At 38.3% G+C, this 27,422-nt stretch overlaps 1 protein-coding gene across 1 annotated transcript in view; it reads right to left on the reverse strand.

The window, feature by feature from the left end:
• The window catches only part of RELN (reelin), a 530,384-nt gene that overhangs the window by 111,443 nt on the left and 391,519 nt on the right, over positions 1-27,422 (reverse strand). Inside the window, exons 23-28 of the mRNA XM_065939296.1 lie at positions 21,260-21,397; positions 20,212-20,398; positions 11,371-11,576; positions 8,833-9,004; positions 8,146-8,346; positions 270-502 (exon numbers count right to left, since the gene is read on the reverse strand). Coding sequence (XP_065795368.1) covers positions 270-502; positions 8,146-8,346; positions 8,833-9,004; positions 11,371-11,576; positions 20,212-20,398; positions 21,260-21,397 — 1,137 coding nt within the window. The remainder of the gene's footprint in view (positions 1-269; positions 503-8,145; positions 8,347-8,832; positions 9,005-11,370; positions 11,577-20,211; positions 20,399-21,259; positions 21,398-27,422) is intronic.

The raw sequence follows: 27,422 nt of genomic DNA on the forward strand, positions 1-27,422 counted from the left end.
GGTTAGTGATGTAATCCCAGTGCCCAAGACAGAACTTGGCACAGGTAGGTGGCTCAATAAGCATTTGTCGAATGAATGAATGGATGGGTAAGTTAGTAAACTTTTTCACAAATGTGTGTGTCATTTTCTTAAGAGCCATTACTTGGATAGATACTGCTAGAGGTTATGAATTCTCTTAGGTTACTGAGATACATGAAATGAAGATATTGAGATAAATTATGCTCCTTAGAAATGGCAACTATGGCACATGGTAAGAATGGGCACTTTACCTGGATGCAAGAGACCTTGGAATAACAATGGTGATTCTTGTCCATTCTTCAAAGTCCCCCGTGTGATACATGGTTGGTTCACTCAGTTCTCTGGAGTTTCCTTCGCATCCCTTGCCTGCGGAAGCTGGGTAGCAGCCTTCTTTTACCAGAAACCAGGACATTCCAGCATCATGAGAGTACTGAAGAAGAACTGGGGCAGCACTGCTGAATTGATTGGCACACCCAATGTTAAGCTGTTAAAAAGAAAGACAGAATTACACAGGCTTTGGTTTCAAGACATCATTTAACAAATTAGATGCTACAGCAGTCAGGGTTCTTTCTACTGAGTTTGCACAAATTTACAATGATAAGACATGCAGCTCAATTCCAACCAAGGCCCTTTCACAGGGTCTGGAAATCTCTGTAAAAGCAATAGGTGCTATATCTTCTTCTTGGATTGATCCTTTGATCATTATGTAGTGTCCTTCTTTGTCTCTTTTCACAGCCTTTATTTGAAAGTCTATTTTATCTGATATGAGTATTGCGACTCCTGCTTTCTTTTGGTCTCTGTTTGCGTGAAATATTTTTTTCCAGCCCTTCACTTTTAGTCTGTATGTGTCCCTTGTTTTGAGGTGGGTCTCTTGTAGACAGCATATATAGGGGTCTTGTTTTTGTATCCGTTCAGCCAATCTTTGTCCTTTGGTTGGGGCATTCAACCCATCTACATTTAAGGTAATTATTGATAGGTATGGTCGCGTTGCCATTTACTTTGTTGTTTTGGGTTCACGTTTATACAACCTTTCTGCGTTTCCTGTCTAGAGAAGATCCTTTAGCATTTGTTGAAGAGCTGGTTTGGTGGTGCTGAATTCTCTCAGCTTTTGCTTGTCTGTAAAGCTTTTGAATTCTCCTTCATATCTGAATGAGATCCTTGCTGGGTACAGTAATCTAGGTTGTAGGTTATTCTCTTTCATTACTTTAAGTATGTCCTGCCATTCCCTTCTGGCCTGAAGGGTTTCTATTGATCGATTAGCTGTTATCCTTATGGGAATCCCTTTGTGTGTTATTTGTTGTTTCTCCCTTGCTGCTTTTAATATATGTTCTTTGTTAATTTGATTAATATGTGTCTTGGGGTGTTTTGCCTTGGGTTTATCCTGTTTGGGACTCTCTGGGTTTCTTGGATCTGTGTAACTATTTCCTTCCCCGTTTTAGGGAAGTTTTCAGCTATTATCTCCTCAAGTATCTTCTCATGGCCTTTCTTTTTGTCTTCTTCTTCTGGGACTCCTATGATTTGAATGTTGGGGCGTTTCACATTGTCCCAGAGGTCCCTGAGGTTGTCTTCATTTTTTTAAATTCTTTTTTCTTTTTTCCTCTCTGCTTCATTTATTTCCACCATTTTATCTTCTACCTCACTTATCCTATCTTCTGTCTCTGTTATTCTACTCTTGGTCCCCTCCAGAGTGTTTTTGATCTCATTTATTGCATTATTCATTTTTAATTGACTCTTTTTTATTTCTTCTAGGTCCTTATTAAACATTTCTTGCATCTTCTCAATCTTTGTCTCCAGGCTATTTATCTGTAACTCCATTTTGTTTTCAAGATTTTGGATCATTTTTATTATCATTATTCTAAATTCTTTTTCAGGTAGATTCCCTATCTCCTCCTCTTTTGCTTGACTTGGTGGGCATTTTTCATGTTCCTTTACCTGTTGGGTATTTCTCTGCCTTTTCATCTTGTTTAGATTGCTGTGTCTGGAGTGGGCTTTCTGTATTCTGGTGGTCTGTGGTTCCTTTTGATTGTGGAGGTTTCACCCAGTGGGTGGGGTTGGACAATTGGCTTGTCAAGGTTTCCTGGTTATGGAAGCTTGCGTTGGTGTTCTGGTGCATGGAACTGGATTTCTTCTCTCTGGAGTGCAATGGAGTGTCCATTTGAGATGGGTCTATGTGTTAGGTGTGACTTTGGGCAGCCTGTATGTTGACGCTCAGGGCTATGTTCCTGCGTTGCTGGAGAATTTGCGTGGTATATCTTGCTCTGGAACTTATTGACTCTTGGGTGGTGGTTGGTTTCAGTGTAGGTATGGAGGCTTTTGGATGGTCTCTTATTACTTAATGTTCCCTGTAGTCAGGAGTTTTCTGGTGTTCTCAGGTTTTGGGTTTAAGTCTCCTGCCTCTGGATTTCAGTCTTATTCTTCCAGTAGTCTCAAGACTTCTCCAACTATATAGCACTAATAATAAGACTTCTAGGTTAATGGTGAAAAGATTCTCCACCATAAGGGACACCCAGAGAGTTTCACAGAATTACATGAAGAAGGGGAGAGGGAGACCAATAAAAAAATGGGCCAAAGAACTAAACAGACATTTCTCCAAAGAAGACATACAGATGGCTAACAAACACATGAAAAGATGCTCAACATCACTCATTATCAGAGAAATGCAAATCAAAACCACAATGAGGTACCATTACACGCCAGTCAGGATGGCTGCTATCCAAAAGTCTACAAGCAATAAATGCTGGAGAGGGTGTGGAGAAAAGGGAACCCTCTTACACTGTTGGTGGGAATGCAAACTAGTACAGGCACTATGGAAAACAGCGTGGAGATTTCTTAAAAAACTGGAAATAGAACTGCCATATGACCCAGCAATACCACTTCTGGGCATACACACTGAGGAAACCAGATCTGAAAGAGACACGTGCACCCCAATGTTCATCGCAGCACTGTTTATAATAGCCAGGACATGGAAGCAACCTAGATGCCCATCAGCAGATGAATGGATAAGGAAGCTGTGGTACATATACACCATGGAATATTACTCAGCTGTTAAAAAGAATTCATTTGAATCAGTTCTAATGAGATGGATGAAACTGGAGCCCATTATACAGAGTGAGGTAAGCCAGAAAGATAAAGAACATTACAGTATACTAACACATATATACGGAATTTAGATAGATGGTAGCGATAACCCTATATGCAAAACAGAAAAAGAGACATAGAAGTACAGAACAGACTTTTGAACTCTGGGGGAGAACGTGAGGGTGGGATGTTTTGAAAGAACAGCATGTATATTATCTATGGTGAAACAGACCACCAGCCCAGGTGGGATGCATGAGACAGGTGTTTGGGGCTGGTGCACTGGAAAGACCCAGAGGAACCGGGTGGAGAGGAAGGTGGGAGGGGAGATCAGGATGGGGAATACATGTAAATCCATGGCTGACTCATGTCAATGTATGGCAAAAACCACTACAATATTGTAAAGTAATTAGCCTCCAACTAATAAAAATAAATGAAAAAAAAAGCAATAGGTGCTTTTCAATAGCAAGCAGGACCAGCTGCCCATTTTGTGGGCTTCTCGAGATTATAGGAGAGAAGAGAGAGCATAGATGTGATCAGAGTCTTCGACAAAAGATGAGAAGCCAAGAAACTGTTTTCTTTTCCTTTCCCAGACTGAGGATACAAACAGAGGGAAGCAGATGATAGAGAGCTGTCCTCTTTAGAAAATGAAGGTCACTGAAGCTGTCCTCTGCTTTCAGGGGGACAGGCATCTTTATTCTGTTTTCTTACAAAAGCTCAGTAAGAAATCACTGTCAATTTATAAGGAAGAATTAAGTTTCTGTCACAGCATCAAAAAAGCAACATAATCCAGAAATAAAATCATTGCTCTTCTATGCACTTGTGGAGATGATTGTCATCACAGGATTAAAAATATTCAAAAAATTGTAAGAAATGCAACCTATATCACAAGGCTATAGCACAAATTTATTTAAAGGTTGTGCTGGGTCTTTGTTGCTGCTTGGGCTTTTCTCTAGTTGCGGTGAGCAGGGCTTTCTCTCTAGCTGTGGTGCCCAGGTTTCTCATTGAATTGGCTTCTCTTATTGTGGAGCACAGACTATGGGCTGGAGGGATGCTTCAGTAGTTGAAACACGTGGGCTCAGTAGCTGTGGCTTCTGGGCTCTAGAGTACAGGCTAAACAGTTGTGGTGCACAGGATTAATTGGTCCGAGGCATGTGGATCTTCCTGGATTGGGGATTGAACCCGTGTCTCCTACATTGGCGTGTGTGTATGTCAGTCACTCAGTTGTTTCAAACTCTTTGCGACCCCATGGACTCTAGCCCCCCAGGCTTCTCTGTCCTTGGAATTCTCCAGGCAAGAATACTGGAGCGAGTTGCCATTTCCTTCTCCAGGACTGGCAGGCAGATTCTTTACCACTGAGCCACCAGGGAAGCCCCTAGCAGAAACATTTTTTTCTGTTTTCTCTTGTAATCTTTATAAGGAAGCATACCAAAATCTAGGAGTAGTATTAATGAATCAAAATGTAGAAACTGTGAATTTCCTATTTATATGTGTTCATTTTTAATCACTTAGATTCAAATAAATCAGTTTTACACAGCACTGAATGTTACTAAAGCTTTGGACAGTTTCTTTCTAAATTAATAAATATATAAATGGTTGTATTACTGTTTTAGTTTACATTTTTTTAAAATTGTAAATGTCAAACTCTTCCTGAAATATAATCACATGTTGTCTTAGATCACATGATCTATTCATATGTTATTTCATTTGTTGGTTGGAGCCATCATAGGATTGTATAAGGCTTTATAACTAAGAATAGTCAAATTTTATAGAAAAAATTGAAGAACTCAAGAGAATATAATCATGACCAAAAAATAAAGGATGAAGGAAAGATGGGCCCCTAGGCAAATAAAATTGGGTCAGAGCTCAAAAGGTCAACCAGCTCATCCTTGTGACTGTAAAGTAGCTTGAGTCAGTCAGTCAAAAATGGGAAGAACACATATTTTCCTTAATTCCATGCTCTGAGCTAGAAAGCATCTCTCAGAAGGATTTATAATATGGCTAGTGGCAATTTTATTGCGATTCATTTATCCAAGTTTACATAGTTAAATGTCAAGAAAATAAAGACTTGACCCTCTAAGATGCAAGATCACCTCTTGTAACATAAGCCCTTTTATCACGCTACTTAGTTAGCGTAGCCCTCGGCTGGCCCGTGGTGAGAGGAGTCACGCTGGGCACACAGAGTGAGCTTTCTGTCTTAGACCCATGGCTAACGTAGGTAAGTCAGTGGAGCTTTCAGTTCTGTGACAGGTTTGTGATTTTATTCTTTATGGACCATTTGGCCTGTTTCTTAACTGTTGATGCTTTCTAGAATTCAGTTCTTGGCTTTCTTACCTTTTTACTCCATACAAGCTCCCTAATCTCATTCACAATCATAATTTTTAGATTCCTTCTGAATCCCTATGGCTCCCAGATACGCTCAGGCTCTCCGAACAATGTACATAACTGCTTCGTGTCTGTTTGTCCTTCAGCAATCCATGATCATTTGTGCTCAGTCATGTTTGACTCTTTGCAACCCCATGGACTGTAGCTTGCCAGGCTCCATTGTCCATGGGATTTCCCAGGCAAGAATGCTGGAATGGGTTGCCATTTCCTTCTCCAGGGGATCCTTCCAACCCAGGGATCGAATCTGCATCTCCTGTCTTGGCAGGTGGATTCTTTTACCACTGAACCACCTGGGAAACCCTTAGCAATCCACAGGAATCCCTAAATCCCCAGGTCCAAGTCTTCTCATCATCCACCACCCTAAAACAAATCCTCCTATTCCTGAATTTCTGATTTCAGTGACTGGAGCCAGAAATGTGGGAGTTGTTCTAGAATCCATTCTATCACCCAGTAGGTTACCCAAACCTGTTGACTGTGTACCTTTAACATCTTTCAGACCCATCTACTTACAGTCCCAGGCTATGCTTTAGTCTGGCCTCCTCATTTCTTACTTTGATGACTTCTCTAGCATTGTCACTTCACTCAAAATACAGTCAGCAATCTGAGCACATCTCTCTGCCTCCTCCACTATCTCACAGGTCCAAGTTCCCATTATCTATTACTTGGATCACTGAAATAATTGCCTGGCCAGTCTTTTTATCTCTGCCTTTGACTCTGCCAGTGTACTCCCAACTCAGTTACCTGTGTGATTTTTTAAAAGTCTAAGTCAGAGTATGTCACTCTTCTGCTAGCTATTTTATGTAGTGTAGGTACAGTGTTAGTCGCTCAGTCATATCCGACTCTATAGACTGTAGCCTACCAGGCTCCTCTGTCCATGGAATTCTCCAAGCAAGAATACTGGAGCAGGTTCTCACATTCAATGGATTACACATCTTCCATGACTCATTGCTCTTGGATTAATATCTAAGTGACTTAGTGTATCATATAAAGCCCATTAGAATCAACCTTATCTTACCTCTATGGCAGGTACTCCAAACTCAAATTTCCAACGTTTCCATTCTCATTTGCACTTTCCTGTATTTTCACATTGTTGCACATTCTGTTCTAACTGAAATTTCCCACCCCTTCATTTTGCAGTCTGCTAAGTCTCTGTATTTCCAGAAACTTCCTATTTCAGCTCATCCATCCACCTATCCATTTAACTAAGAGATAATTTTCGAGTACCTGCCATATGCCAGGAACCATGTCAGGTACTCCCACAGCATCAGAGCCTCTTTCTAACACAGCACTCCAGTGACTCTACTGCAACTGTTCACTTTTCTAGCTCACTTGCTAGTTTCTAAACTCCTTGAGGGCTTGGCTACATTTCTCATCTCTGTATTCCTAGCATTTAGTGTTGACACAAGGCAGGTAGTCATCAAAACTTAACCAGCACTGTACTTTATTGGACAAATAACATCAAGTTCTTATTACAGATTCCAAATAAACACTAACAATTCCTAAATGACTCATATTACCTGCCTATTATCAACTGATAGCTACAAATCAACAATTTCTGGTGGTGTGATTTGAAAATTGAGACTTTTCTTAGGCATTTTGCATTATGTTTTGAAACATTTAATAATGTTTTCTCTATTTAGATTTTCAGAATCTAATACCTTCAGAATACCACCTTGCAGAGTTCAACACCTACACTATCATGATTTTGTGGTTAATTAATTAGAAAAAGTGCCAGGTGAGAAACTGCATACTATTCTGACAATGTATTGCCATTGTTGTTATTTTGCTCCCATTTTAGGCAGTACCAACAAATTAATACAGTTGTACACTGTTATTAATGATTTTTCATGGCAATTTAGCATCAAAATCTAAACAGAGAAGAATAACATTTCACTAATCATCTTATTTATGACTCACTGCCTTGTTTACAGACCTCTGGAAATTATATTTGAAGAGCTTCCCATAAACATCTGATCTCTTTAATAATTCCATTTGTAAATTATTTAGCATCTGCATCCTGCCGTTATGTAAGGACCATGTAGTTGTGCTGGATCATTAAAAATGCATTACTCTCGACCCCAGAATTCACCAATGGGATTTTATTATAAACACAATGAAATTTTGATTAGGGTTTTGAAAAAAGAGCTTGTCAAAGTAAATACTTGCTATCCATGTTGACATGTTATCACAGCACTGAAAAATAAGCAGCTTTTAAGAGAACAGTGATAATTAAAGTAAAAATTTATTGAATCAAAGGAAAAGAAATTGTTTGAAAACCCCATAGTAAAAACATAAAATTACTTGCAAGTTTAAAAAGTACTAGTAAGCTGAAAAGAATGTATCCATTACCATCCAAAAGCATGGGATTCATTAAGTCACAATCAGATTGAAATCCTCAAAGTAATCTTTCTTTTTAATTCTGATAGAGTTCCATGAGCACTTAAAGAAATACAATGACACAGCCACTTCTGGGGCTCATTAAAAACTGACAAGCTGTTTTCCTTATGGGTAAAGCTAAAAGGCTTTGCCATTCCAAGACTGCTGGAAACTGTTCAGATGAGTCCCTTCACTAACAGAAATACAAACATTTTGTGTTCTTTGTGAATTGCATTCACAAATCTGGAAGATGGTTGCTCCTTAATCTTCAAGAAGTTTATGCATAAATACCTTGAATTGCAGCACATATCCAGGCTTCAGAGTCAAATCTCGAGTTACTGCAAATCGGTCCCCATCTGATTTTCCAAACACCATGGCTGATGGCGTGGCAGAGCAGAAAGTTTCATTTTTAACCATTCCTTCATTAGCTAACATCAGCCACACACTCATTTGATTCATAGGGTAATCAAAAGCTGGTTTCTCATAAAAGTTCTAATAGAAACAATACAAACAACACACAAAGACAATTTGATAGTTCTGAAAAGAAGAAAGGAATTTTCAGTTTGTGACATGCTACTATTTGTATTGTATTACCATGTATTATTTGTATTACCATGTACTATTTGTGTTTCATAAGAAAATAAACCAGACTCTCAAACTGTTTTTTAAACTTCCATGAAGTTTTTTTCCTGATTATTTAACAACTGAAAATATTTTGCCACTATATATCTAATTATTTTATAAACAAACTAATAATTATGCTTAATGAATTGGCCAAACTTTCTAGTCTTTTCTTACATTTTTTAACATCTAAATAATCTGTGAAAGAGTAGCATAGAGAGGTAAAAAAAAATTAGTGCAAACACATAAAACCAAACTACACGTTCAAGTGTCAAGCACTAAATCCTTGGAGGAGTCAGTAATCCCATCCTCTTTTACAATTCTGTCATCTTGGAGTTCAGACATAATGAGAAATACCTGAGGTAAAGTTGGATTGACAACTGGGATGATCTGTTTTTGTTTCTCGGACAGAATGATGATGTCGTCAACTGCCCACTGGTCATAGTCCTCCCCCGAAAACACAGGCTGCCACCAGCGGAACCTGGTGCAGGGGGTCTTGGCAGCAGCTGGTAACTCAAGATAGACAAATCTGCATAAAAGCAAATCATTTAGTGCCAGGAAAGGAAAAACTTTGTTTTCCTCAGCAGCTGTTAAAATAACACTGGTAGCAACAAGAGAAAGTTTAGTTTTGCTTGATTCTTGGTATTTTTGAGAAATTTCTAAGTTTAGACACATTAGACAAGAGGTTTAAAGTTGTAAGCAAGTTTAGTCTTGGTACCGGTTTCTCCGTTTGTTATCGTATCTTTTGGAGGCAGATATTTCAACTAAGTTTGATTAACAGAACAATGTCTTTTGACTACCACGGCAATGGTCACAACATTTCTAAAGAAATCCTTAGAAAAAACTGCTCCCTTGTATATTACTGCATTAAAATAGCATTTTTTTTCCAAAACAGTTCTTACTTTATTGAGGGAAAATATAAATAACCAGTAAAAATGAAACATAAATCAACCATAATCTACCACATGAGATTGGCCTCTGCTAACAGTTTGCTGTATATCATTCAAGCATGTATTCTTTTACACAGGTGAGATATATGTATAATTTTGTATCTTACAGTTAAAAAATTAACATTATATCATGAGCACATCCTCATGTCAGTAAACTTAGTTAAGATCATTTTACCATTTATATAATTTTTCATCACACAGATGTGCTACTATTTATCTCACCTTTCCTTATAAATAATTCTGTGATGGAAATCTATGCATATAGTTTTATGTACACCTCAGTTTATTTCTTTAGGGAAGATTCTTCAAAATGGAATTACCAGGCCAAATAAAATGGTCATGTTTAAGGCTCTTGATGTTTCCAAAATTCCTTCCTGGAATTATGGCATGCAGGATGACATGAGAGCACCTGTCTTGCTGCTCCATGGGGAAAGAGTATTTTATATTATTTAAAAATGACCATCTGACTGTTGAAAAATGGTATCATTTTTATTGCAAGAGAGGTTGGATATTAATTGTATTTTATTAAACATAGGTCTTTCTTGTTTTGTAACATCTACTCATTCCTTTTACCTATTTTTCTACTGGATCTTAGTGTTTTTCTTGATAATTTGTATGAGCTCTTTACAGGAACGCTGATCTTCTATTTCTCACACTTGTTGCAAATATTTTCTCAGTTTATTATTTTTGATTTTTTTCTATTTCCTTTGAAATGGATGTGTCACATGTGTGTTAATTCTTCTACTGAATTTATGCATAGAAAGTTTAAGTCTTTCCCCAAGATCAGATAGTAATCTAAATGTTTAAATCTTTAACCAGTCTTTAACATTATCATCTGAGATGGTAGATGATAATCTATATAGATATTTCCCCCCAAGAGCCTACCCACTTTTTTCTAACACCATTTGACTGAATGACCATTTCTTGATCATTGATAACCGATGTGTTTTTTTTTTCATATTTAAGTTTGTATGTATATCTGAGTTAATTTCTGGGTCATTTGACTCGATTGTTCTATCTATGCACTGGTATCATTCCACTTTAATTATGTAGGCTATACAATATATTATAATATCGTGTAGGGTTTCCCTCTATATTTAACCAAAAGTTTAAACTATTTTTGTCAGTTTATATTTCTAGACATAAAGTTACAAAAAAATACCACTAAGACATTGGTTGTAATAGTATAAAATATAAATTAAGAGGTATCTTCATATCATAATGTTCAGTTTTCCTATCCAAGGATGCTATATTATTTTCCATTTATTTGTTCATTTTTATATATTTGAAAGAAGTTTTGAAGTTTTATTAAAATTTTCTTTACAGAGATTTTCAGTATTGTTAAACTTATTCCTTATATTTATTTATGTATTTTCCATCATGGGGTCTTCTTATAGCTTCCAACTCAGAATCTCTTAACCATTTTAGTGTCATAGAACTCTTTGAAAATGTGGTGAGATAGTTAGGACCTAAAGAAAAATTCCCTTAAATAAAAATGGAATATATCTGAAATTTAAGAAAGCTATTGAATTTTTGTTTGTCTATATAGTAATCTTCTTACTTTACTGAATTCTCAGTAATTTCCAGATTGACAATGCTATTCCTTAGAAAAAAATACTTTGAATAATTCCAAATTGTTTAAATCAGTTGGCCCCATTATCAATTCCCTTTCTACGGTATAGGGGGAACTTCACCAAGCTCCATCTCCCACCTACCATCCCTGACTCTCTCCCTGAATGTTATTATTTTCATTAGACCCAGTTGGCTTTATCTGGTTTCTGCTTCTCCCCTGTGTGCGTTAGAAGTGATGCTTTTGGTTGGTCTCTCTCCATATCTAATTGTGTTATATCAGGAGAGTTCTCTCTCCTTGAAATGACTCAATGTTTTAAACAGCAACATCACCCCTACCCTTCCTGACCACTGGAAGGCAATCAGAGCTGGTTACCTGGGTTTGCTGAAGTCTGAGAAGTACATTTCTGCCAGCAGGTGCCACTGGATGCCCCCGTTGTTGCTGTACTGGAGGAGGACACCCTCCTCTCTGCTGTCAGGCTTGTTGCACGCAGGACTCTCTCCACCGATCTGGATGTAGAACTGGACAAAGTCCACCCAGGAAGTATCTAGATCCCAGCTCACCAACTGTCTTTTCCCAGCCTTTCCAAAGAACAGAGAAATCATAGATCCAATTATCTGGGAGCAATTTGTTGTTTCAGTTTCAAATTTGTATGAGCATCCTGGCTCTATGTGAAGTTGATCATGTTCTCCTTTATTGTTGAGAGGAGCAAGTTATGTTATTTAACTGTTCCTGGATACATTCTATTAGTATCCAGGACTTGATTATGAGACCCCTGAGAATGGCTAATTACACCAAAGAGTATTCAAAAGTCTTTAATAACAAAGCAAAACTCATTTTAATTAAAACACTTCCAGTATTCCCTTTGTAAATCTCTTCCAGGAGGAGTCATGGAGCAGAAAGATCATATACATACTTTGAAATCAGTTGGAGCTGGGTTTGAATCTCAGCCCATGATTCATGCTGTCCTCTAGCTGTGTGACCTTTCTGAGCGTTTATTTTCCTCAGAAGTACAATATGGGTACTAATACCTTCTGCATAGGGTGTTGTGACAAGTAGATGAAATAACATGCTACATAACTTGCCTAGCACATGGCATGCTTTCTTGAGGGAATAGTCTCTGCATACACATGCTTTGACCCTACTCCTACCTGGGAACTGACGTGAAACAGGTTAAGACAGAAACTTCTGAACAGAGAGTACTGAAGTCTCTTGGGCTCTCAGTCAGTCAACCTGTCTGTCTCTCTTGGAAACAGAGAAGGTGGGAGGGATCACTAAATAAGTTTTTGCACCCACTAAATTTTCTCTTTGTGTCTTAAAAATGTTAAAACACTTCTTCAAATCCGGTAACTTGCTTCCTTTGTTTATTGTCACAGGAAGTGCCCCTGCCTGTCACAGTTCTGTTGCAAGGTAGTAGACACAAATTGACAAGCTTGTCATCATTTGCCTGTAAATGGTTTCATGCTAACAGGATTGAAAAAAAGTTTGCTGATAAGATTCTTTCACCCAAATCAAATCTGCCAAAGCTAATCCATGACATGCACTGATTGGTCCTGGAGAGTTTTCAGAAGTTCAATTAAGCTGGGAAGAAAATCTGAGATAGGATACACAGTATAGAGCAAAGCATCCCTCACACTTATAATTTAAACTCTACTCTAATCCACTAAGTTAATTAAGAAAGGGTTTCAGTTATTAGAAGTCACAGGGGAAATACTTGGTGATAAATATGGGAGTACACAGTTACCGATAAATCTAAAGTCAACTAAGAGATCCCAAAATAGACAAGGGTGCCAGCAAAAAGAAATTAAGGTTAATCCTGAGACAGGAACTCGTCTTCTGGAACTCTCAATTTTATGTACATATTAGAAGAAATCTTAAAAGTAATATGCATTTTCAGCATATTAGATGTGTCTTTCATTTTTCTTCCTATTGACTTGACATATTGTTAAGTATGAAACATCTCAGAGATTACTATAATCTCACCTAGAATTTTCATGCCTCAGGATCAGTACAGGAAAAATGATTCTGAGAAGAATCTAGCTGGTTAATTCCCATCCAGCAAAGTTCTATGAAAACCCTGGCATGTGGAAATGAGCCAGAAGGATAAAGATCTAAGGTGAGGAGAAGTATAAAAATCCAGCTATCATAATTAGATGGTTGGAATGAATGCCTATTGCAAAATTCACAGAATAGTGTTCTTTTTCCAGGAGACTATGGTATTGCTCTATAATGGTTCTGAAAGTATTTTGTGGGATTTTTGTAAATGGTGAAAAATATCATATAAATGCTTGGTGTGGCACTGAAGATGTTTTTTTCTAGAGTAGCACAAATCAATTTCTTTTGTTCAGTGACCTGAAATGATGAACATTGTTTTAAAGGGGGTAAAAAAGAAGAAAGAAATAGCTCATGGCAAACCATTCTGTCAGAACTTAGAATCTGATGTAACACACAGTTTGTAGTTTTTTTCCTATCATTCTATGATCAATGTATTTATGTGTATGTGTAGATATGTGTGACCTATATTTTGGTCACCTGATGCAAAGAGCCGACTCTTTTGAAAAGACCCTGATGCTGGGAAAGATTGAAGGCAGAAGAGGGCATCAGAGGATGAGATGGCTGGATGGCATCACAGATGCAATAGACAAGAACTTGGGCAAACTCCGGGAGATGGGGAGGGACAGGGAGGCCTGGTGTGCTGCAGTCCATGGGGTCACAAAGAGTCAAGACACGACTAGGTGACCGAACAACAACAAGAAGCATTTATATCTATCCATCTATCTATCTATGTATACATAGGCATGTAATGTGAGAGTATGTGTGTTCAGATAATAGATTAAGGATTTTCTCATTGCTGGAGAGTGGAAAATATGTCCAATATTCCCTGACATTCTAGGTTAAAATGTCTTTAGGGTTTACATAATATAATACAAAATTTAAAGGCAATGTCTTTAAAATCTTGAGCCTTTATAATAAAACCTCTAAAACACTTTACAAAACTTTATGTTTTGTCTTCCATTAAAGTTGTCTTTTCAGATGTTCAAGCTTGATTTAAAAAAGGCAGAGGAACCAGAGATCAAATTGTCACATCCACTGGATCACTGAAAAAACAAGAGAGTTCCAGAAAAACATCTACATCTGCTTTATTGACTATGCAAAAGTCTTTGACTGTGTGGATAACAATAAACTGTGGAAAATTCGAAAACAGATGGGAATACCAGACCACCTTATCCAGTTCCTGAGAAATCTGTATGCAGGTCAAGAAGCAACAGCTAGAATTGGATATGGAACAACAAACTGGTTCCAAATCGGGAAAGGAGTACATCAAGGCTGTATATTGTCATCCTGCTTATTTAACTTATATGCAGAGTACATCATGAGAAATGCTGGGCTGGAGGAAGCACAAGCTAGAATCAAGATTGTCAGGAGAAATATCAATAACCTCAGATACGCAGATGACATCACCCTTATGGCAGAAAGCGAAGAAGAACTAAAGAGCCTCTTGATAAAAGTGAAAGAAGAGAGTGAAAAAGTTGGCTTAAAACTCAACATTCAAAAAACGAAGATCATGGCATCTAGTCCAATCACTTCATGGCAACTAGATGGGGAAACAAAAGGAAACAGTGACAGACTTTATTTTCTTAGGCTCCAAAATCACTGCAGATGGTGACTGCAGCCATGAAATTAAAAGACGCTTACTCCTTGAAAGGAAAGTTATGACCAACCTAGACAGCATATTAAAAAGCACAGACATTACTCTGACAACAAACGTCTGTCTAGTTTTTTGAGGAGTCATGTATGGATATATGGTTTTTTGGATGTGAGAGTTGGACTATAAAGAAAGCTGAGTGTCAAAGAATTGATGCTTTTGAACTGTGGTGCTGAAGGAGACTCTTGTGAGTCCCTTGGACAGACAGGAGATCCAACCAGTCAATCCTAAAGGAAATCAACCCTGAATATTCACTGGAAGGACTGATGCTGAAACTGAAGCTTCAATACTTCGGCCACCTGATACAAAGAACTGACTCATTTGAAAGGACTCTGATGCTGGGAAAGATTGAAGGCAGGAGGAGAAGGGGACAACAGAGGATGAGATGGTTGGATGGCATCACTGACTCAATGGACATGAGTTTGAGCAAGCTCTGGATGTTGGTGAAGGGCAGGGAAGCCTGGCGTGCTGCAGTCCATGGGGTCGCAAAGAGTTGGACACGACTGAGTGACTGAACTGAACTGAAAGTCATCTTTAATCAAAAAGCCAGCAGAAAAATAATTCTACTATATTTATTTGAAGATAACATTTCTTTAGAACTTCCTGTTGTTTTCCACTTTTCTTTCCAATTCATTCATTACTTTCTTCAAATAATTATTGATTGCCAGTTATACCAAGCTCAACACCACGTGTTGTAAAAACAAACTAGAAAGGGGAGTTCGCAGACACAAGCAGGGAGAGTAATGACAACTTAGAGCTACAGATCAAGTTCTATTCCTTGTTAAATCCCACTTGGTCATCTGATCAGTTATCAAGGTTCCAATCTATTCAGTCTCAAGGGTATTTATGGATATGTAAATACCTAATGCAAGGCAAGCATTTTTGAGTAGAGCATCTTATCTAGAAGTTTGGCTCAGTCAGTAATTCTGCATTTTGCTGGGTACTATGAGAATAAAAATATGATCTATATATGTAGGAAACATTGACAATGAGAAAGGCAGTCAAATAAAGGCGAGATCAGGGTCATCTGCCCTAGTCCTAGAAACCCCCATGGAAGTGAAACCAAGCAGGACTCTGTGGGGCCCCTGGGTACAAAAGCCTTTCCATGTCCCCTGTTCCTTGTTGGTAGGGAACAGAGTCCAGCCTTCATGACCTTCCGTGAATCCCAATGAGCAGATTCAAACAGTTGCTAGTCAGGGAAGGGAGAGGATACAGAGACAAAGGAGGAACAATAAACAATAGTGCAACCTTGTGGCAGAGTCCTCGTTTTGCCTAAAGGGAAACACATAACAATATCTTTGCATTCTTGACAGAACTAAAACCCCCACCAAGTGGAAGATATCCACATTCTTCATTCCAGAGAAGACCACTGAGGCCAGATTAAAGAAACTAGAGAAGCATCAAGAAACTACCCGAGACCAGGATAAAGGACTGCAGGCTCTATACACACCCTAATCTTGGTCAGCAACCCCACTCTTAAACTATAAAATTCCTCACCAAATCCTCCTTGGGTAGAATAGTTTTTCAGGGCAGGAATCCACTGTTGTCCTCCTTTGCCCGGCAAAGAAACAAAGCTATTCTTTTCTATTTCACTCAGAACTTCATCTCTGAGATTTTATTCAGCATCAGTACATAGAGGCTGACATTCAGTATCAGAAGCAGCAGGATTTGGGCAAAAGTTTTATATGGATATCAGAGATGGTGGAAGGCATAAAGGAAAGCAGTGGAGATTAAGCAAAGAGGGAAATGAACAACATATGGGATGATGAGGAGAGTTTCCAGTTTGGAGCAAAGGATTCATGTTTGGGAAAAGAAAATGAGTTATGCAGTTAGGGCAGCAGTCCTGGAGACTGTCCTGAACATTGGTGATGGAAGAATGACAAGATAGAAGCATGTTTTTAGAGAAATGAATCTAGATTGACTTCAAAGCTCTAAGGAACCCTTCCTTTGGGTCATTATCCCTTCTCTACTTCAATCATGCTGACTGGTGGGGGCTGTCAAACTGTGTATTCCACCTCTCTGCCAACAGAGTGAGGATATTCCTCTGGCCATGCCCATCATATGACACCAGTCCATGGACATGTCATTGGTCAATCAGAAACCTTCCTCACATTTTCCCATGGAGTTGCTTAGAGGGCTCTGTGGCCATGGCCACTCTCACAATGATGCTGACCTGAAAATAGAATCTCCTCTTAAGAAGAGAGTTTTGTGGGCATTTGAGTTTCCAGTTCCAGGTATCTCTGTGGCCAGTTTCATCTAAGCCCTCCCTGTTTTGATTACAAGAACTAAATTTCCTTCTTTTTCGCTTAAGCTAGCTTCTCTCACTTAGAATTCAAAACAGGTCTGACTGATTCAAGAGAAAAAAAGTAAATCTATGATCCTTAGATATCTTGACAAAAATTTACAGAGAAAGTTGGTGTGGGAGGAAGAGATTGATTTTATTTTTGAAATGCTTATTTTATTAGTGGCAGGGCATGCCTATGGAAATATTCAATATACCAATTGGAAATTCATTCTCATAAAATGTAATTATGATAGCTAACACTTATAATGGTAATTCTATGTGCCCAACACTATCCTTTATTCTTTACCTGCATTAACTCACTCCCAACATCCCACTTCAGAGTGGGATGTGACACAGAAAGATGTTATAACTCTGCAAGGTGAACCAACACATGAGTTTTGGAGCCCGGGTACAAAGCCAGGTAGCTTGACTTCAGACATCATCTTTAATTAAGAGGAAGAAATATTAATATATAACCCTTATATGTTTAAAATATCTGTGTGTGAACACACATGTTTACTGGGCTGTTTGGGTACATACTGGTTAAGGATTCATGTATGTTAGTTGCTCAGTTGCATTCCGATTCTTTGCGACCCCATGGGCAGTAGCCCACCAGGCTCCTCTGTCCATGGAATTTTCTAGGCAAGAATACTGGAGTGAGTAGCTGTTCCCTTCTGCAGGGGATCTTCCTGACCCAGGGATCAAACCCAGATTTCTCACATTGCAGGCAGATTCTTTACCATCTGAGCCACCAAGGAAGCCCACGGATTCATCATCTTGTTTTAGAACTGATGGTATCAGAGACACAATGTTTCCATTTCTGCAGGATTAGACTGTGTAATCAGATCTATAGAATGTGTATTGGTCACTTATTGAGTATCATCTCTAAGAATAATGACCAGGGAACCTTCAATGTCAATAGATAAGAATATCATTAAATAAAATCCATCCCTGATTTTCTGTCATTCTCTATCTTGTTTACTTGCTGATTCTTTGTTCCGCACCTGTATCAAAACAAAAGCTGTATCTATTTTTACATTTGCATAAATTAACGTGTTTTGGATTTCTGCCCAAACAGGTTCTGCCCTATGATATATCACCCACCTTTACGTACTTGCTATATGATGTGGAATGAGACATTTCCCATTGTCCTAGAATTAGTGGCTATAGTCCTTGCTGGAAAGGAGGGGCACTAGTCACTCCACATTCTAAAGAGAGCTGCTAATAATTACGGTTGCACACACTGCTCAGGTTGCAGTCCTTTTGAAGACTATATGAAGAGAGGAACTGGAGGAGAGAGGAAGAAAAAAACGTCCTTCCTAGACTGTAGCAAGGGAGGAGAGGGAGGTAGTTCTCTCAACCCCATCCCTCACCAAGCAGTGTGTGTTAGGATTGTTCCAAGAGAATCAGACTTAGGGATTCTGGCTGGCAACTCAGTCCCTAGTTGGTGTATACTGATCTGTCTGCTTCCACTGGGGAAGCTGAAGCCTGCAAGATAAACTTCTACTTGGAGTCTCTGTTATGGACTTCATGTTAAGATGTTCCCAAATTCACATGCTGGAAGACTAACCCTTAAAGGGATGGTATTAGGAGGTGGGGCCTTCAGCAGGTAATTAAGTTATGAAGGTGGAGTCCTCGTGATGGAATTAGTGCCCCTATAAGAAGAGACACAAGAAAGTCTGATTTTTCTCTCTCTGCTCTCTCTTGGGGATTCCCAGGTGGTGCTAGTGATAAAGTACCTGCCTGCCAATGCTGGAGATGTAAGAGATGCAGGTTTGATCCCTGGGTCAGGAAAGTCCCCTGGAGGAGGGCATAGAAATCCACGCCAGTATTCTTACCTGGAGAATCCCATGGACAGAGAAGCCTGCCAGGCTCCATGTCACAGGGTTGCAAAGAGTTGGACACAACTGAAGAGACTTAGCATACATGCTCTCTCTTGCCTCCTGTGAGGATGCAATGCAAAGATGACTATCCTACAAGTGTGGAAGCAGGCCTTCACTAGACACTGAATCTGATGGTGTCTTGATCTTAGACTTTCTAGCTTTCACAACTGTGAGAAGAAAATGTTTGCTGTTTCAGTCCCCTACTCAATGGTATTTTATCATAGTAGCCCAAGTTGACTAGGATGGTCCCACATCAGCAGATACCACAAGCAGCCACCAAACTGAGTGGAAATAGGAACTGAGATGTTTGCTATTGATGGACAGCTGGTTAGTTCCCCAGGAACAGCTCTGCACACCTCTACCCTCATCATTACCCCTCATTCCTCCAATCATATTCTTGGGATTAATGGCAATCCATTAAAAGTTTAATAAACTTAATAATCCAAGTTTAATAAATACTTCTAGTAGTACTTACTTTCTATGTGTTAGGTACTGTTCTATATGATTTACAAGTACTAACTCATTTAACCTGCATAATAATGCTAATGAGATATATACATATATATAACACCAAGGAGGAAGCCAAGCCACAGACAGGCTAAGGAATTTGTTCAAAGTCACACAGCTAGGAAGTGGCAGAATCAGATTGAAACAGGCAGTCTGGCTACAGAGTTGCTATTGTTAATTTCTAAGCTCCACCACCACTCACTTCCTTATCCCCAGACCCACATGCTCACACACCCTTCAAAGGCTGGGATGAGAAGGGGCCAAGAACCTGCCCCACTCAAAGCCCCTCAAGACACAAGCGTGGCTGGTACTGGAGGAAAGGAAAGCAATGAGCTTTAAATCAGGTACAAGAGGGGCAGGAATTTTAGATCGGCCTACCTGGATTTGTAGTAAGCAAAGACAAGCATAAAACTATAAAAGAGTTTCGCATATGGAGTTAAGGCACAGGAATTTGGCAAAGTCCAATCAAAAGCAGAAGAAAAAAGAGAGAAGAGATAGGCTACCCACTCCAGTATTCTTGGGTTTCCCTTGTGGCTCAGCTGGTAAAGAATGCTCATTGCAGGTTTGATCCCTGGGTTGGGAAGATCCCCTGGAGAAGGGAAAGGCTACCCACTCCAGTATTCTGGCCTGGAGAATTCCATGGACTGTATAGTCCTTGGGGTTGCAAAGAGTCGAACATAACTGAGCAACCTTCAGTTTCGATCAAAAGCAGACAAGGTGGGAAAATATAAAACTGCGTCACATTTGTACCTTCTGAGTTCAGGCTGCTCCATAACATCAATCACATATTGAAATAGCCACTGCCCTGATCACTTACTCCTGGCTCTCACTCATACCTTACTGAAATACAGAGATGATCCAGAAGAGATGACACCACACCCTTCTTCGGGTTTTACAATTTGTCCCCCAATAACTTCTTGCCAGTCAGACTCCCAAGCACTCGGGTTCTCAAAGTCCGACATGATCGTGGAAGGAAGGGCAGCTTCTGGGTGGCACTCAGTGCCCTGGTATCCCTGGTCACACCTATGAGAGAGGAGGGCTGAGTGAACAAGTGATAGACTCGTATGTGACTGCCACAGCCATTTGACCCGCAACATTCCCTATGTCTTAGTTTTGCTCAGGTATTAGCATCTGCACTAGACTTTTCACTACACTGTTAGTCTTTGTACATGGTGGTAGGTAACAACCTTCAGTTTTTCACATGGGGAAAAAGGGACAGAATCCATTTTTAAAAGAAAGTGCTATAATGGTAGAAATGAGGATAATGAAGAAAGATATGGGCATATATGCACATGTATGGTTGGGAAGAAGGGAACGATTGTGAAATTTTCCTGTAGGCTTAAAAGGTCACATGTAAATGTTTGTCTGCTCATCCAATACTTAACTGTGGCCATGTTTTACAGTTCCTCCTTCTGATTAAATTATGTCTTTTTTAGAGTCTTTAAGTATTCAAGTGTGTTCCTATCTCATCCTCATTAGCGATAATCACCATCTCCTTCTGTATACAACTTTGAGCTTCTGGTGAAGTGGTGTAGGAAAGTATGCAGCAGCTGTTTGACTTGTGCTTTAAGACTATCAGGGGAAGGAAGGAGAAGCAATAGCCAAGCTCTATTAACTAACAAAGAGGACTTTAGGGCTGACTGATAAACTCTGAAATGTAAACCCAGGAGGTTGCACTTTGAAATTAGAATATATGGCTTTATACTTGTTGAAATGCAACAATATCTTTTACATCTAAAATAAGGATAGAAAGGAAGATCGTTTTCCTTTGGCTATTTCGTTATTTATCAGGCTATCCTTAGAAGTCTGATGGCAGCTGCTGTGGTATCATTGTAAACACACACCCAGAGAAGCAGAATCAATCGTCTCTTCTGACACATATACCTGCACGTGCCGCGGTCGCAGGAGCCATGCCCACTGCACATGTTGGGGCACTGCTGCCCAATGTAAATGCTGTCTAGAGCCCACTCGTCTTGAGCTGTGTAATAGCTCTGACTCCAACGGAAGCGGGTGGCACTGGACCTAGAAACAAGCCAAGGTATAGTAATAAAAACGACATGGGGTCAAATAGACAAAGAACGTCAGAGTTCAAAATTCTCCAGAGAACTAACTCTTTGGAACTTGAATTTAGCTGCCAATCATTTTTCTTTAGGGGTTTAATTTCCACTCAGTTACTGTCTGATTCAACAATTCCATCATGAAGAAAAGTCTACTTATCTGTTTACATCAGTCTTAATTTGAGACATTTTAAAGAAAGATACAATATCAGATTTTTATTGCTGTTGTTGCTTAGGGTTTTGATGCTAGGAAAAGAAAGGAAGACAGACTAATTTTAAAAAATAAATATTTATACAAAACTGTCTTTCACAGATGAAAATGCACAGTGTTTATCTTAGAGTAACGCAGTTTCTTACAATAAATGTATCAGTAGTTATTCGAAGACTTCCAGTTGGCGCTCAATATAAAACACAAGTTTTGTTTGCAGGTATTGTTTTGGGATTGAGAGGATGGGTGACATTGTACTATTTTCCAAGTAAGAACACCTGGGTGCTAAATCCTGCTCATTATTTCTGAAACATTAACTTGCTTGGTTTTCATGGACAAGTTGATGTTAAGTGGAGATAAAAACTTAAACAGTCTGTTACACATAGAGAAACACTTGGGACCCTGATTCAAATGAGATATAAAGTCTAAAGAAGACATTCTGAGGGAAATGCCAAGAGGGTTTCCATTCATTGACTACCACAAAATGTGCTTTTAAAATCACATCATACTTTTCACCTATAGGAAGTTTCAGGCATCCGTGACCAGTTTTATCTGGTCAAAGTGCAAAACAAGAGAGAACAAACAAAAAAATGTGCAGAATAGGCGTGCATGCTCAGTTCAATTGATTAAACCCTCCCCTAGTACACTAGCTACAGACACACTTGATCTTAATGGCTCTGAATGATCCATTAAGGTCTATTGCATCAATTATCCACATATTAAATACTCCCTAAGTACATAACAGACTGTTAAAATCCAGACTAAGCCTTTACTGTTTATTTTACTAATGACATGTGGTTGATACGTTGCATTTTTATTCATAGTAGGATAATTTCAGGATTCACCGAGATGCACCCAGCAGACACAGGTTTGCAGCATACCAGTGCTCTTCCTGGAACATACAACGAGACAGATGCCCCCTTCCATGGTAACAGTTTATATTTGTAATCTAATAGCCATTACAATTTTCATAGACCAATTAAGAAACGTGTTTTAGAAAAGCTTACTATAAAAGTAGGGACATTATCTTGGAGCCCAACAGAAGACAATTAAGACACATGCACTACTGTCACTTAGAGAGGTGACTATATTCTTTTAAGACTGATACAATCTGAGTCAAGCTGAGGGTCACAGGTGTCTAGACTGTGAGTTCTCTTGGAGACAGGGATATCTTTTTATCTCAGTAGTTTGCACAGGAACAGAATAAAGTACAAAAAGTCTGTTAAAAAGTGAACCAATGAGTGGACGGACAAGGCCAGGAAAGGGCACCCTGTTTCTGACTTCTGTAGGTAACAGAGTGAAAAATGTGTTAGGAGTCAGGGGATTCGACCCCAAGGACCCTGGCTCTGCAATTTATCAGCTGTGTGACCTTTAGTGGGAAATTTAAGCCTTCAGGAGCTTCTAGTTCCTCACCTCTCAAATTAGGAGATTGGGCAAACTGATTTCTAGGATCCTTTCCAGCTCAAAAATGTAATGACTGCTCTGGTGATTTGTTGACAGAGGTGATAGTTTATTTTCTTTATAATCACGTGCTTACATAAAACCCATGGCATATATTATTTTGAAGTTTTGATATTTCAAATATTAAAATGGGGTTGGAGGGTTTCAGAAATCTGACCTAATTTACGCTTCTAAACAATCACATTAAACACATTCCAAATCCTTTTTTATTCTTACATATATCTCTGAACTCTTGAACAGATATTTCATTAAGATAAACCGCTTAAAGTGAATTATTTCATTTAAAATGACAATCCACAGTTTCAAGTGCTGATGTTAATTAACAGAAAAGAAAGTGAAAGAGGTTGAATATTGGCTTCATTTTTAGTGAGAAAAAAAAATTTAGTTGTGTGAGCAATCTCCAGCTGATCACATGTGAGAACACAAGGTGTGATCTCACTGATTTGCAGCTGCGTCACTGCTAAATATCACCCCCAATACAAATATTTAATTTGCCAATTTTCTCTTTCTCTCTCTTCTTCCTCCTCCCTGCCTCTGTCTGTCTCTCAAAATTAAGTATTCTTTATTACTCAGCCGTTAAAAAGAATTCATTTGAATCAGTTCTAATGAGATGGACGAAACTGGAGCCCATTATACAGAGTGAAGTAAGCCAGAAAGATAAAGAACATTACAGCATACTAACACATATATATGGAATTTAGAAAGATGGTAATGATAACCCTATATGCAAAACAGAAAAAGAGACACAGAAGTACAGAACAGACTCTTGAACTCTGTGGGAGAAGGTGAGGGTGGGATGTTTCAAAAGAACAGCATGTATATTATCTATGGTGAAACAGATTACTAGCCCAGGTGAGATGCATGAGACGAGTGCTCGGGCCTGGTGCACTGGGAGGACCCAGAGGAGTCGGGTGGAGAGGGAGGTGGGAGGGGGGATCAGGATGGGGAATACGTGTAACTCTATGGCTGATTCGTGTCAATGTATGACAAAACCCACTGAAATGTTGTGAAGTAATTGGCCTCCAACTAATAAAATAAAATTAAAAACAAACAAACAAACAAAAAAACACTTTGACACAGCAAAAAAAAAAAAATTAAGTATTCTTAAGAAGAAAATCCTGTGCACTTTGGATTGAGTCTGGATGTACCACTACTGCCTAGTGGATCATGAAATGAATTTGACCTGCATTTAAAATCCAAACTATAGATTTTCAAATGCAACAAAACTTGACAGTCTTTTCTTTATTTGATTCCCCTTTATAAACTTCTAGAGTGAAATAAAATACCACTGAGTCATCTCTTGATAGTTAGCTAACTCGAGGAATCAAATTAAATGAAAGCTGACTAAACTGTATTTTCTACCTTCAGTGACTGTGATTACATTTACTCAATTATTCTGAAACTCATTCAGTCATTAGGTGTTGATTTGTTTATGAAGTCAGCAACTCACAGCTGTTTGGGTCTCATTAGGCTCTGTTCTTATGTAAATGTCTCTCATAAAAACGAAGTTAATTTTCATTGGGTAACAAATGTTCAGTTCATATAAAATATAATTTCTTTGAGCAGGTGTATACATATTCAATATTTCAATCTAAGTTGTCCTATCTAGCATATCTTCTAAAGTTAACAGATCTTTGACAATGCAGATCACATTTGCTTGTCTGTGTTCAATTTATAGTTGCATATGCTTGAATCAAAACAGCAGAAGAAAGATTTGGCAGAAGGAATACTGCTTCAAACTAAACTGTAATTTCTTCTCCCAAATGCTTGGGAAAAACCTGCCATCTGCAAAAGTCTGAAATGCACATAAGAAAGTTAACAAGAAGGTCAAAGAGAATAAACATACTTTATCTTTACAGCAGAGCTTTAGAGCATTATAGATACAAAAACAAGGATAATAACTAGTTGGACATTATTTTTCAAACTATTACTGCAATAATGTTTAGTTTAAGTATTAGTCAGTAGAAATATTAAAATAAATATCCTATTGGATTGTTTGTCTTTCAGAAATAGTTATACTTTCCTCACCCAGGGCTTTGAAGGAAATTTGGAAAAGCAGAATTCAATAATTTACTTACATGTACATAAACGCAAGCTGTCAAGAGTGAATAATCTAGTAGATTTTTTTTTTCAGTTTGTAAAAAAGATATGGCTTGTAATAAAACATCTCTTTGGTTCATCAAAGCATACTAAATTGAAATTCTATTTAATTTCCCAACATTTAATGAATATCCCAACAATGTGTCAGGTGTTGTATAAAAACTAAAGACTTTAAGAATCAACATATTTCCTCTCAAGTGCCTAATAAATGAAGGAGGGCATGACAATCCACTCCAGTATACTCGCCTGGAGAATCCCAAGGACACAGGATCCTGGCAGGCTACAGTCCACAGAGTCACAAAGAGTTGGACACGACTGAAGCAACTCAGCATGCAGGCACGCATGCCTAATAAACATTGATGAGAATTTGATTTCTTTTTAACTATAGTAAAACTCAACCCAGTAGTAATATCGTTTAAGCTAAGAAATAATAATACAACATACAATTTTAGTGTTAAGTAACCTGCAAAGTCCTTTTTGATAAAGGACAGCACTTTTTGGGATACTGTCTACACTATGGTAATTAAGGATAATAATTTAAAATGTCTCTGGGAACATTCCCAGAATAAAACATTTACTCTGGGAATAAAAATCTCTTAAATATATTGTCAGGATTATTTTACCATCATAATTTTGAAATGGTAACCCACATGTCAATGAATAAAAATCAGTGCTTTTAAAATAACGAGGTGATATACATAATGGTGAAATAATGGGGGCAAATTAGAAAAAAAAAAAACAACACCTCAGTAGCTATGCACAAACTATGACTGGTATTTCAGTTGTTTGATATAATGTTTTTTTATAATCTTGATAGACATGCTTGGAATATCATTGAAATTAAATATAAATCTTGATTATATTCCCAGCAGTAGATATAAAAGAGTAGGATGTTAGAGAAAGCAACAACTTGTTATACAAAGCATAATTGAGTATCCAGGAAATAGTTCACAGTTGGATATAAAAAATATGTGAAAATTAAAATTCAAGCATTTTGTTCAAACTGACATAATGATGAATCTTTAAAAATAATCAAGGAGGCATTCTTCTATAATGCAGTAATTCAATGTTCAACTAAAGTAGGTATAATAATAATTTTAGGTGGTTATCTAGCCAATTGTTTTTGTGTGGAGCCTAACTCTCCTATAAAATAGTCCAAGAAGGGTTGATTTAGTAATTTTCTTTTAAAAAGGGGTCGAGGAAAGCAGATACCACAGAAAAATATAACTTTTTGTCTCTTTTATGCCTTTCCTGCTACACAAATCATAGAACTCCAGAAGTGCTAGGGATCTTTAAGATCATCTAATTCAACCTCTTCATCACACACATAAGGAATTATGTTTGAAGAGGCTGTAAATGGCTAAAGCATGCAGTCAGTCATTAACAGAGATATACTGAGAACTCAGGTGTTCTAATTTCTGGTCAAAGGTTTTTTCTTGGGTGAGCTTATCTTGTTCCAGGGTTTAAATAGTACTCATAATTTTTAACTTTTAAGTCCAACCCCCCTTTTGAGCTCCAGATTCCTAAGTCCAATTGGCTTTTTTACTTGAATAGATAAGTATTTCAAAATTCATAGCACAAAACATAAGAAGCATATGACTTTTAATCTACTGTCCTAAATCCACTCCTCCAGCCTCTCCCTTCTTAGTGGTATTTTTCCCAGGTCCAGAATTTAGAAACTGTTTTTGATTCTTCCCATTTTACCCCAGCTCCCATCTGGCCCATCAACAAGTCCAATTTCACTAAAATAAATTTCACAAATGATGGCTCTTGCCATGTCTGTTACACTCATACTCCAAGCCACCTAAACTTTTAATGCTTGGGACCACCCCACACCCCCTGAACTGGTCTTCCTGTCTTCACTCTTTATCCTCCAGTCTATTCCTCAAACAGGCCTTGGAGTGATCAGTCTAACATGAAACAATGCAATATTTGGGGAAAATGTGCTTTTCTCTTTCATATTATTAAATATTAAACTTTCTCCCTAATTACTGAGGCTTCTGCCTGGGGTGATCTTCATTCTTACTGAAAGAGAATAGAGAAAAAAAGACATGTTAAGCTTTTAAAAGAAAAAGTAGGCCTTTGCAGGAAGAAAACAGGTTTGCAATCCAAACTTTTGACATAGGAGTTTTTAGATTCCTGTATCATTCCCCTTTATATGTCAAACCCAAAGAAACTGGCTCAATGAGTTTTCCCACAAAATGAAAAGTTGAGGCAAAAA

Source organism: Muntiacus reevesi, chromosome 6, assembly GCF_963930625.1.
Source record: "Muntiacus reevesi chromosome 6, mMunRee1.1, whole genome shotgun sequence".
Classification (NCBI taxonomy): domain Eukaryota; kingdom Metazoa; phylum Chordata; class Mammalia; order Artiodactyla; family Cervidae; genus Muntiacus; species Muntiacus reevesi.